We start from the raw sequence: 10,912 nt of genomic DNA, 5'->3' as shown, positions 1-10,912 counted from the left end.
CTGTGGATGTTACAGATGAAATACTAAGCTACGAATGTGCTACACGCAGTCCGCAGGGATGTGAAATACAATAAAGCTTTGACCCACAACCTCCAAAATTCATGTGTTTCTGGCATTTCTTTTTTTTTTGCTTTATTTTCAATAATGCACTACAAATCATGAACACATTAATGGTTCATAAGAACAAGAACAAAGACACTCACACTGCATGCACCAGGGCACGATAATACATTAAAAGGTTATTTTTGAAAAAAAAAATAAACATACAATAAGACATTATCATTCCTCCATGTAGAAAGGTCCACAGTATTTGGCATGAAGCTTACGAGACGGATCACACCGGAGATACTAAAAACATACCACATCCACGGCGGCTGCTCTTCCACCAGACGCACGATTCTTCATAAGCCGAGGCTACGAGCGGACATCATCCAACGAACACTACGCTAGTATTTTGAAAAATAGATTTTTTTCTTTATTTTTTTTTAGAAAAGTAGACTTGTCAGCAATTTTCCCTCATACAGAATATCTTCACGGGAAGCACTTTCCACCGACCTCAAATTGTGCCTTGGATCACACTAACAGCGTTGCAGCCATAACTAGGTTTAATACTTTGTCGGGTATTCTTTAGTTTTTGTTCTTTGATCGCCGTTTAAAAATACCTGAAAAAAACGTCCATCAGCTCCAAAATGTCTTGGTTATTACTTTTTTTTTTTAAGGTGAAGACAATTATGTCGCCAGGCACAGGGGTTCAAAAAGCTGCATGGCAAATGTTAAACTACGTTAAACTATTTCCTACTGGAGTCTACGCGCTTCGGAATCAAATGCGGTCGGTTACACACCATCACATGCGCCAAGGACAGCGATTTAAGAAGAAAAACATGAGGCCAGTGTTTTTTAAATTATGTCATAACACCATAAATTTCAGAAATATACACAATCTCAACCACAAATATATTAGAACTATATAAATCGAGCAAGGAAACATCAGTATAATGTTAAAAAATACAATCTTGAACTACCCAGCTCATTATCACCGACTGTAGTGTTTTTCTTTATTATGCACATTATCAAAATGGTTCTTGTAAATGTCTGAATAACAACATCTCCAAACAATAATATCTCAATTCTACAAATATAACGATCGAGTTGATACATTTTGTCATAAAGTATATGCAATTAAAATATCTTTTATATTTATTTTATATTTATTTATCTCATTTCTTGAATATATATTTGGGTGCTTTGTTTTAACACATGCCTTTTCTAAAATAAAACATTTGCTACAGAAGGATCTTAACGTCTTTTGTAGAACTGAGGATGAATAATGAGGTGGGGGACGTTCAGTCTCGCTGTTATATTCCTTGTTATTGTTCTCTAAGCGGTCTTAAAGGGGACACATCAAAATCAAAAAAAGTTCTACTCTCGCTTGGCTGGAGACACTATTTTAAGTGACAAAAATGTGTAAATCCAAGAAATCGGGGGAAGAAAAAAAGAACAGCATATTCAATTAAGACTCATAGACTGTTTTTTTTGCTGTTGTTTTTTCTTCGCCGTAGGCAAGGCAGGCAAAAATGGAAGGGCCAACGGAAATTTCAATGGTAAGCCTGCTTCACATCGAATGCGTAATCGGACCCGACAGGCGGATCCTCCCCCTAGTGGCCGTCGGGTGAACTGGGTCTGAGCTTCGCATCGCAAACCTTGTCAAAATATGTCGATCGGACGCGGGAATCCGACTCTCCACAGGAATGAATGGACTTCCAGTCTGTTCTTGTCGTTCGTCGTATTCGGTGTGAAGCACGCCTTTGTCTCGAGATATTATGAACGAGCTGAGCTATGAAACCCAAAGACGTATGGAAATAAAAAACGGGTTTCTTCGACTCGTTCTTCAACTAAATACGGGGGGGGGGGGGGGGAGTATTTCCATGGAAAAGTGCAAAGTTATTTATTCGCCGAGCTCATCCCCTTTTTTTGTTTTTCTTGGCATATTGTTCATTGTGCTAAAGTCCCTGTCGTACTAAGGGTTAAAACGTAAAGGACGGAGGCTTCGTCCAGTGTTTGGCAGTAACTCGCTATCAGACAGGAATGTACCAGCTGGTGAAGACTTTGTAAAAATAGATGTAAACAGTTTTCCAGTTCTGAAGGAGGAAGAAGAAAACAACAAATAATAAATAAAAACATAACCCCCCCAACCCACCCACCCACCCCACCGAAAAAGCCAGAGCAGTCGGAAAATACTTGAATCCTATCTTTCTTGTGCTTTCATGAAATGTTTTTGTTTTTTTGTTTTCGTTTCGTTTTTTTTGTTCCCTCGTTGAATAGAAAATGGACCCTGCTTCCTCACATGGGTTTCCCGACGGGGGGCTTGGTGACCTTTTTCTCGTACGACCCCGCGTGCTTGTATCCTGAGACGTATCCCGACGTGTCCACGACGTCCACGCGCCCCGCCTTACCCTTCCCGCGGCCGCTGACGTCGAAACGCTCCTTGTGCGAGCCCGTGAACTTGGTGGTGTCCGTCAGGCGGCTCACCGTGGGGGACGCCACGGCTCTCTGCCAGAAGAAACACAACCACTGTCACCATCGGTTTGCTGGGCCCAGTGCATTTTCAATAGTGCATGGTGCATTCCACGGTGCAAAAGAATGATGAATAATAAAAACAGGAAGCCGCAGCATAGAAGAAGAATGCTTAACAGCCTAAAAAAAAACAATAAATTCAATGCAATATAAACAGAATGTCCAAAATTCAAAGTTTTATGCACCAGATAAACAAACAAAAAAACAACAACATAAAAGGCTTTGGCAGTGGCAGTAAGAATGCACTGACTGGGCATAAATATAATAATAATAATAATAATCATCATCATCATCATCATTATTATTATTAATTCATTAATTCATTCATTCATTAATATTATTATTAATAATAATTATTATAATTATTATAATAATAATAATATAAAACTAAAAAAAGTTAAATAATATGATCTAGATATAACAGTCAAGACACAGCCAATAACGTATGGTTAAAAGTCCCTGAAAAGTGCAAATAAAATTATGTTCTGAGTTTGTCACACTGCAGAAAACTGTGTAATTAACCACTCGGCCAAATTTGAATCGGCAAGTATATAAAATGAGGTTTCAAAACCGAACTGTTTCTTTTGGGCTCTCCAGGGCCGGCTCTTCCTCTAGGCAGGGCCGCCTAGCGACCCATCCCGAGGCGGAGCGCCGAGAGGGAGCGATCAGGGAGCAATTGGCGCCCCGACGGTGCTGAAGATGTGCGTGCTTGCGATGGGGTGCCCGCGATGTGCGCGCCGAAACAGTGTGTTTTTATTTTACTCTCCTTATAGAAAGAAAAAAGTGCGTACAGAACGAAACCCTGTGCAGTGAGCCCCGGTGAGACCCGGTGAGACCCGGTGAGACCCGGTGAGACCCGATGCTCCGGCCCGGGCTGTGGTGCTCTGTGCCGGCAGACCCGGGGACACATGTAGAGTCCGGATGGAGCCTCTTCCAAAATAATGCGCCTGTTTGGTGTTTTTCACCTTTTATTTTTTGTTTTATGAGTATAAAGCTGGCCCTGAGCACACAGGGATATGTGCGGGCAACATAAAAAGAATAAATATATATATATATATCTGCATATTTTTCAAATGTTAATTTCCAGATTCGAGCAATCACAAGGCTTGAAGGTAAATCAATGAGTCAATGTTCAACTGTGACTGAAGGGTTTTCATTTTATAATTCAATAGTTAAATAAAGATATGTTATTTATATCAATTATAGCATAAATTCATCTAATTTCATCATAACACGTAGGCCTGGCCGACAGGAAAGAGCAGTTTATTTGTTGACTGTGTCCAGTGTTGTGTTGCTCATACTATAGAATGATTTATTGCTTGTGTTTAGTCAATAATACAGACGATAAGGAACTTTAAAAAATCTCAAACTAAATCCCAATATTGGCCTAAAAAAAAATCAGAATTACATTATTTTTCCAAATCGTTCAGCCTTAGTGTTTATTCCCAAAACAGCGTTTTATCCCAAACTCCGGGCCATTACCTTAGTTTATTTCATCCACTGATCCTCCAATTCCGACCCGGTCGTTATATAGTGTTAGGGGCGGGGCCGTGCTAAGCACGACCGCTCTACCATCGAAAATCCAGATCACAAAATTGGTGAGAAACAGTTAAATTGTTCACAGTCCTTTCACATGTTTCCAGCGATCCCTTTCTGAATTCACTTTGCAGGGACTTTAAACAAACATATTACAGTCTATGACAGAGTCATCGCAGGGCTGGCAGTGTCTGTGTTTGATTAAGAAAAACATTTCTTCTTTTCTCCGACGTAGTCGCTGTTTTTTTTAGGTTTTTTTTACCGTGACCCCGGCGATGACGGGCGCCTTTCCCTCGATCAGCTTGAAGACCTCGGCCTCGGCGTCCTCTCCGCTCTTCTCCTTGTGCTTCTTTCTGGCCAGCTCCCCCAGCGCCGCCTTGAACTCGTCGAAGGTGATGGTGCGACAGGTTTTCTTCCTGAAACGTGGCGGGAGAAAGGACAAAAAAAACAAAACAAGAAAACCTTGGTAAAACGGAACCGAAGGTGACGCGGCGGGGGGCGCCGCCGACACAACTCTCTCTCTCTCTCTCTCTCTCTCTCTCTCCACCGACCGCCGGTGGCGCCATGGAATCGGCGTCGGTTTCACGACGGCAATTCACTTTCTGGCATTTTCATTTTCTGGCTCCGTTAACGGCTTTCATTTAACACGGCCTTCTTATTAACGACTGGGAGCTCGAAAAAGTGAGCGGATAACGCTGCAGGGAAAGCCCCGCGCCATCACTCGAGCGCGGTGGATTGCAAGGTTCAAGATTCAAGAGGTTTATTCGTCACATACACATACTACCATACATATATACAGTGAAATGTCAATGCATTCTAGACTGAACACAATAGCTAATCTAATTTGTACTTGACTAACTAACTGAAACTAACTGATTCCTAAAACGTAATGCAGTAAGTAAATAGAATAATATTGAATAAAATTAAATTAAATAAAATAACTTAAAAGTAATACAGGGTGGGGGTACGATTTAAAGGGCGGAGAGGGGTCGTCATTAGATAAACAGAGCAAAAAAAAAAAAACCCCAAAAAAACAACCTTTCCGCTTCTCAATCCACGTTTTCTGTCACGCATGCCGAGTGTCTACGTGCTCTTGGCGGTGGTTCCTACTACCAGACTATTGTTCCTTTCAGTGATTATTATCACCGCTCGCTATCTCTGGCATCGCCTGGCTCGGCCTCATCAATCACGTTTCTTCCCCGAGCAACGTACAGTTGTTTAACTGGCCCGTCGCCCGTTTCACTTCCACGTTTGAAAGTGCATAGTAACACAAACACAAACAGCCCATCGCCGTGGTGATAAATCACCTAAAACAACAGCCCGTAAAGCCTGCGGTCTCCCCCGGCAACCGCGCTGTCATAGCAACAAGCCGCAGTAAACAGGGCTGTTTGGGTTTATAATTACTTTGGCTCCTTCGGTGACCGCTTTTGTTTGGGCGATCCATCAGTGTTAGAACATTTTAGGGCCACGTTCCCTGGCGTCTGTTCCACACTGCCTTATGTCAAGAGGGAAATCGGACTTCCAGTCGGCGCGTCCTGCACCAGGAATCCTCCGTAAAACGACGCCAGCAGATCAGTGAACTCGCTTCTCGGGGGGGGGGTGCAAATAAATAATTCGGCGCCCGAGGCGACGCCGATCAAATTCAGTTGAATCACCTCAAATCCGGACAGATACCGTTTGATGTAGACGTCGATGTATCGTTCCCAGGTGGGGGGAGAGGGAGGTGGCGCACGGAAGGGGTCGTAGGAAAATAAGTTTCCAGAGAAGCTGTGGCTGCGTTCAGAGGACCTTCGGACCGTGCTGTCGTGATTGTAAATGGTTCAAATAAATACTTCAAATGCTAGAAAAAGATTTATTCTGTCACAGATGTGAATCGCTGTGTGTGGCGGGGTGTGGACCTTCAATATCAACAGACAATTCCTGGTGAAGTTGTAAAAGTGTATTGGCTGCAGTATACATACATACATACATGTACTGTATGCGGGGGGGGCTATGTGGGGAATTCTTATTCCCTAATATATTTTGAAATGTTTCCATGACGACTGGGTTTATTTGCTGCAATTACATTTTTTTCCCATAGGAAGTCACTTGGGCAAAATGCTGGAACAAAAAGTGTAAAGTGTGTATGACTCCAATACTGTGGGATGGGTAGTGCAGAAATATTTGGCTATAATAATGATTATAATAAGATGTGCAATAATAGGTGTATACATAATAGTACAATGGCAATTACTCTCCTGCAATTAGAAGCTAGTTTTAATCGCATTTTGTATCTCACTACTGTAGTATGGTAACAATTCCCCTGAATCTCATTGGATGCTTTTCTCGGTTTCGTTTCAGTGATTTCGCGCTTAATCTAGCTGCACAGACGTCCCTGCTACAAAACAGAGGCAATATTCTACAGTTGCCGCCCCTGTGTTAACAACGAAGAAGTGCATCGGAGCCTGTTTCATTATGTTTCGTCATGATTAATTAATAATGTCAATTTTAAATTTTTATCCTATCAGCGGCTTCAGTTGTAGGTATCCTGAGAGGGGGAGACAGCAGAGCAGACGAGCAGACAGGAGTACAGTAGACCTTTTCATTCAGAATAAACAAGGCTTTATTGACCCAGAGCGCTGTGAGACAGTGCTCATTAATCTCTCTAATTCCCCGTGCCACGGCACAGAGCTGTGACTCTGATTAAAAGGGAAAGTTGAGGTCTGCGTCTCTGCGCGGCTTCGCTCCCCGGCACACGCACGCACGCCTGGGGTCAGAAACAGCTTAGAACACGGCCCCCCCACCCCACCCTCCTCGCTTTGCTGGAGTTTTACCGCAATGCCAAACACACTGCGAGGTATTACAGAGCTGCCCGAAAAGATGCTTTGGACAATCTACACCTCGGAGACCGCGGGCCTGCAAATTCCAATACGCCAACATGGACTCCGGGGGCCTCACGAAGTGTCGCATGGCTCATCCACGAAGCAGGGCTTGGCAAATATCACAATATCGTCCGATGAATACATCGATATTGATATTTTGACTTTGACAAGATTTTACACATAATAAACAATCTTCATTCATGTGGATATTATGACCAAGCAGGCAGAGGCATTCATTAGCGCAGCCTATGAAGTTCAGGAATTTGCATTATTTTTCTGTCATGCAGCCTTGAAGACATTCTTTATCATGATACAAGATACTATCATAAACCAAAATCCCAGATGATATGTCGAGTCAAATCACCGTATTGATATCATAAGAATATATCTCCCAGTCCTCCTCAAGAGCCAGAATAACATACACAACATGTATATTAATGGGATTATGAAATGATTTTCCAAATTTTCACAGGCCTAATCGTGATTGGGTTCTGGTGATTGTTGTTAGTAGAGCCGTAGATGTGGAATCATCCCACTTGGAGCTATTTCGGGGCTCCTGCATTTTAGTGTGTGCGTGCGGTAACTGGGATTGCACCCATTTAGTGAAACACACATAAGATGTAAAATCCATTAAATCAATGTGAGTTCTCTCATTTTGTTGACACTCCTGCAGTGGCTGGTTTCCAGCCACACTGTTCTGAAGCTGTCTTGCAGAATAATCCTTATTCTCTGAGTTCAGCCACGATGAGAAAAAAAATGGGAGCTCCATTATGTATACGTGAAAAGCCAGAAAATGACAATGTGCAAAAAACGCACACACACACAAAACCGAATCTCACAAAAGCTGTGTCCTTTCTTATTAAACGAACATAATTTGGCTCTGCGCCATTAAGCAAAATAAATATGAGTGTCAAAATTTGCTCCCGTCCTCAGTCTGTTTACTTCAGTGACATTCAGCACATTCCACACTTCTACAGAGCCACAGACCCCCAAAAAGGGGGGCTGAGTGCGGCAGAATATTTTTGTGAGGTCACTGCTTATGATTGGACTACTTCACTACTTCACTTAAACCCTGATGAAAAGGATGAATCCATGAGCCCTGAGGAGGAACTGGATGAGAGGACAGGAGAGGAAAGGGCTAGGTCAGTTAGTAAGCAAACCTTGTTTCCATAATACTATAGTATTGTGGAATAGCATAGTATAGTATTGTATAGCATAGTATACTATAGTATATTATAGTATAGCATGGTACAATTTAGTGTAATGTAGTGTAGTAAAGTGTAGTATAGTATATTGTAGTGTGATATAGTATAGTAAAGCATAGTTCAATGTAATATAGTATCGTATAGTATAGTATAGTATAGTATAGTATAGTATAGTATAGTATGGTGTACTATAGTGTAGTGTAATATAGTATGGTAGAGTATAATATAGTATAGTATGGTGTAGTATTGTATAGTATAGTATAATATAGTATAGTATAGTATGGTGTAGTATAGTATAGTATAGTATAGTGTAGTAAAGTGTTATGTAATAAGTGTAGTATAGTTTAGTGTAATATAGTTTGGTATAGTATAGTATAGAATAGTATAGCATAGTCTGGTGTAGTGTAGTATAGTGTAGTATAGTATAGTATAGTATAGTATAGTATAGTATAATATTGTATTTTATAGTCTGTTTTGCATATTGTAAATTATCAATAATTCAATAGCTAGAGGGATGTCATAGTATCACATTCTTACATCGGAAATTGAAAGTCTGTCGTGTTTATTACAAAGTTGTTGTGAATAAACACGACTCTTCCCGCTACACGTGGACTCTCGCAGCGTTTGACCCTTGAACTTGTGTTCATCTCACTTACTTGACTTTGCTGAAGACAATGTCGACGTCGGTGAGGGTGATGCTCTTGCCGTCGATGACGCCGCAGTCCTTGCAGAGTTTGGACCAGTTCTTGCCGTGCATGTCCTTGCCGGTGGCCCGCGTGTCACCGTGGATGGCGAAGCGTCGGAAGGACTCCTCCAAGGCGGTGACCTCCACGGGCGTGGACGCGCCGGCGCCACCGTCGCTGGTCCCGTTCGACTCGGTGGAGAGCCTCTTGGACGCCCGGTCCTTGGAGTGCTCGCTCCGCGGCCGCAGCGGGGCCCCCGTGCTCGCGTTGGGGTGCTTGGCCGTCTGGACCTTGAAGTCTTCCATGTTTTCTCTGGTGGGAAGACAGTGCAGGCACACACTGAGCTTCTAGACATTCCACCTGTCAGAGTGAAACCTACTGTCGCTCGATGGGACTGTTTTCTATCGGCTAATGTCAAGGTTGCGTTGCACGAAGGCTATGGAAGGAATTCTGTCACAGCTCAAATAAATGAAAAAAATATGAAAATCTGTAAATCTATTTATAAATATTGTATTTGAACATGGTTCATGTGTTTAATTAATTATATTAAATGTATTAAACATTAAAGCAATAAAAACATGAAAATATATTACCGGTAAATCACATATTAATGATAATTACTTTGTGGGTGGAGAAACATATTTATGTTTCTGATTTATGCATTTAAAAACCGTAATACAGATAAGTAGATGGCAGTAGTATTTATTAATATGTATTTCTATCTATTGGATTACATATATGATTACATACATTGACTTTTTATGATTAACTATTGATTATGAAGCCCCTGCTGCATAACAACACTAACACTCTAATCAGGCTGTTCACCCAAAAATAAAAACAGAAATGCTCTGGTAGAAAACCAGCAATGAGCAGCAACTCACATTATAGAAAATGGAACTTAAAAAGGCAATGCCACAGCTAAATGACAAGTGAGTAAAAACAAACAAACAAACAAATAAATAAATAAACGATTACTATATATTATTGAAAATAGGTTCTACAACTCCAACTGGTCTGGCCTGGTTCTTCAGGATTTACGGACTCTCTTTAAGAAAGAACAGAACAGAGTGCCTCCTCGCCCCGGGGTCAAGACGCAGCTTGATAATTTCCCTCTCTCTCCCTCTCTCTCTCTCTCTCTCTCTCTCTCCCTCTCTCTCTCTCTCTCTCTGTCTCTCTCTCTCGTAAGGTCGCTCTCCGCTCGGGGCTGGCTCGGATACTATCTGAAGGTGCGTTCTGAATGCACAGATGTTGTAAGTGTTCTGGCACCGTGGCCGAGGTTATTAATAGGTCCCCGGCAGATTCGGGGAGAAGCGCTAATCAAGTGCCAGGATGGCATATGGACATTTTATGTAGCGAATGTATGGTATAGGATGTTTTTTGTGAGCTCTCACGCACGCACGCGCGCGCACACACACACACAGACACACACACAGACACACACACCGAAAGATCATGTAGATCCCTTCCCTCCCCACACTTACTTGTGGTCCGCCATACTGGTGTGAGAATGTACTTCCTTATGTACACTGTTTGGATGAGCTGGTTTCTCTTTTCTCTTTGTGCTGTGAAAAATAAGAAAGTGAAAAAGAAAATTTGAGTAATTCATATTTTAACGATGTCTGTGTGTGAATAAGTTGCCATCAGTAAGTCGCTTTGGACAAAGAACCCTGCTAAATGATGTAATGGAATGTGTGTGTGTGTGTGTGTGTGTGTGTGTGTTTAAAATGTACTCAAGTGCAAGTGAAGACTTGATTGAACGCTCGCGTTGGGTTGCTCTTCAATGAGGAAAGATTAATTTCCTGTCTATACTTTTTTTTCATGCCTGAAGATGCCAGAATTAAAGTCCCACAATATTTACCGTCCGTCATCTAATCGCACGTGTGATCATTTATGCTCAGAAATAAATGAAAATGAAAATAGGCGGAAAAACTAAATCAATCCAAATTCCGGGCGCACTCCTCCATATTGTCCATCAAACAGTTTGTTGGGCAGCTCCAGTCTGGCTCTGGACGCTCCAGATGATTGAATCAAGCCTGAGCACAGGGATTCC

The 10,912-nt window shown here is 41.9% G+C and overlaps 1 protein-coding gene across 1 annotated transcript in view; it reads right to left on the bottom strand.

Moving 5' to 3' along the window:
* Nucleotides 1–2,307: 2,307 nt before the first annotated feature.
* Nucleotides 2,308–10,912, bottom strand: part of tppp (tubulin polymerization promoting protein) — a 13,656-nt gene continuing 5,051 nt past the window's right edge. The window contains exons 2-5 of the mRNA XM_080005453.1: nucleotides 10,344–10,424; nucleotides 8,833–9,171; nucleotides 4,373–4,526; nucleotides 2,308–2,550 (exon numbers count right to left, since the gene is read on the bottom strand). Coding sequence (XP_079861579.1) covers nucleotides 2,341–2,550; nucleotides 4,373–4,526; nucleotides 8,833–9,171; nucleotides 10,344–10,357 — 717 coding nt within the window. The 5' untranslated portion in view covers nucleotides 10,358–10,424 and the 3' untranslated portion in view covers nucleotides 2,308–2,340. The remainder of the gene's footprint in view (nucleotides 2,551–4,372; nucleotides 4,527–8,832; nucleotides 9,172–10,343; nucleotides 10,425–10,912) is intronic.

Source organism: Zeus faber, assembly GCF_960531495.2.
Source record: "Zeus faber genome assembly, chromosome: 8".
Classification (NCBI taxonomy): domain Eukaryota; kingdom Metazoa; phylum Chordata; class Actinopteri; order Zeiformes; family Zeidae; genus Zeus; species Zeus faber.
This window is presented reverse-complemented; position numbering and strand designations above follow the sequence as displayed.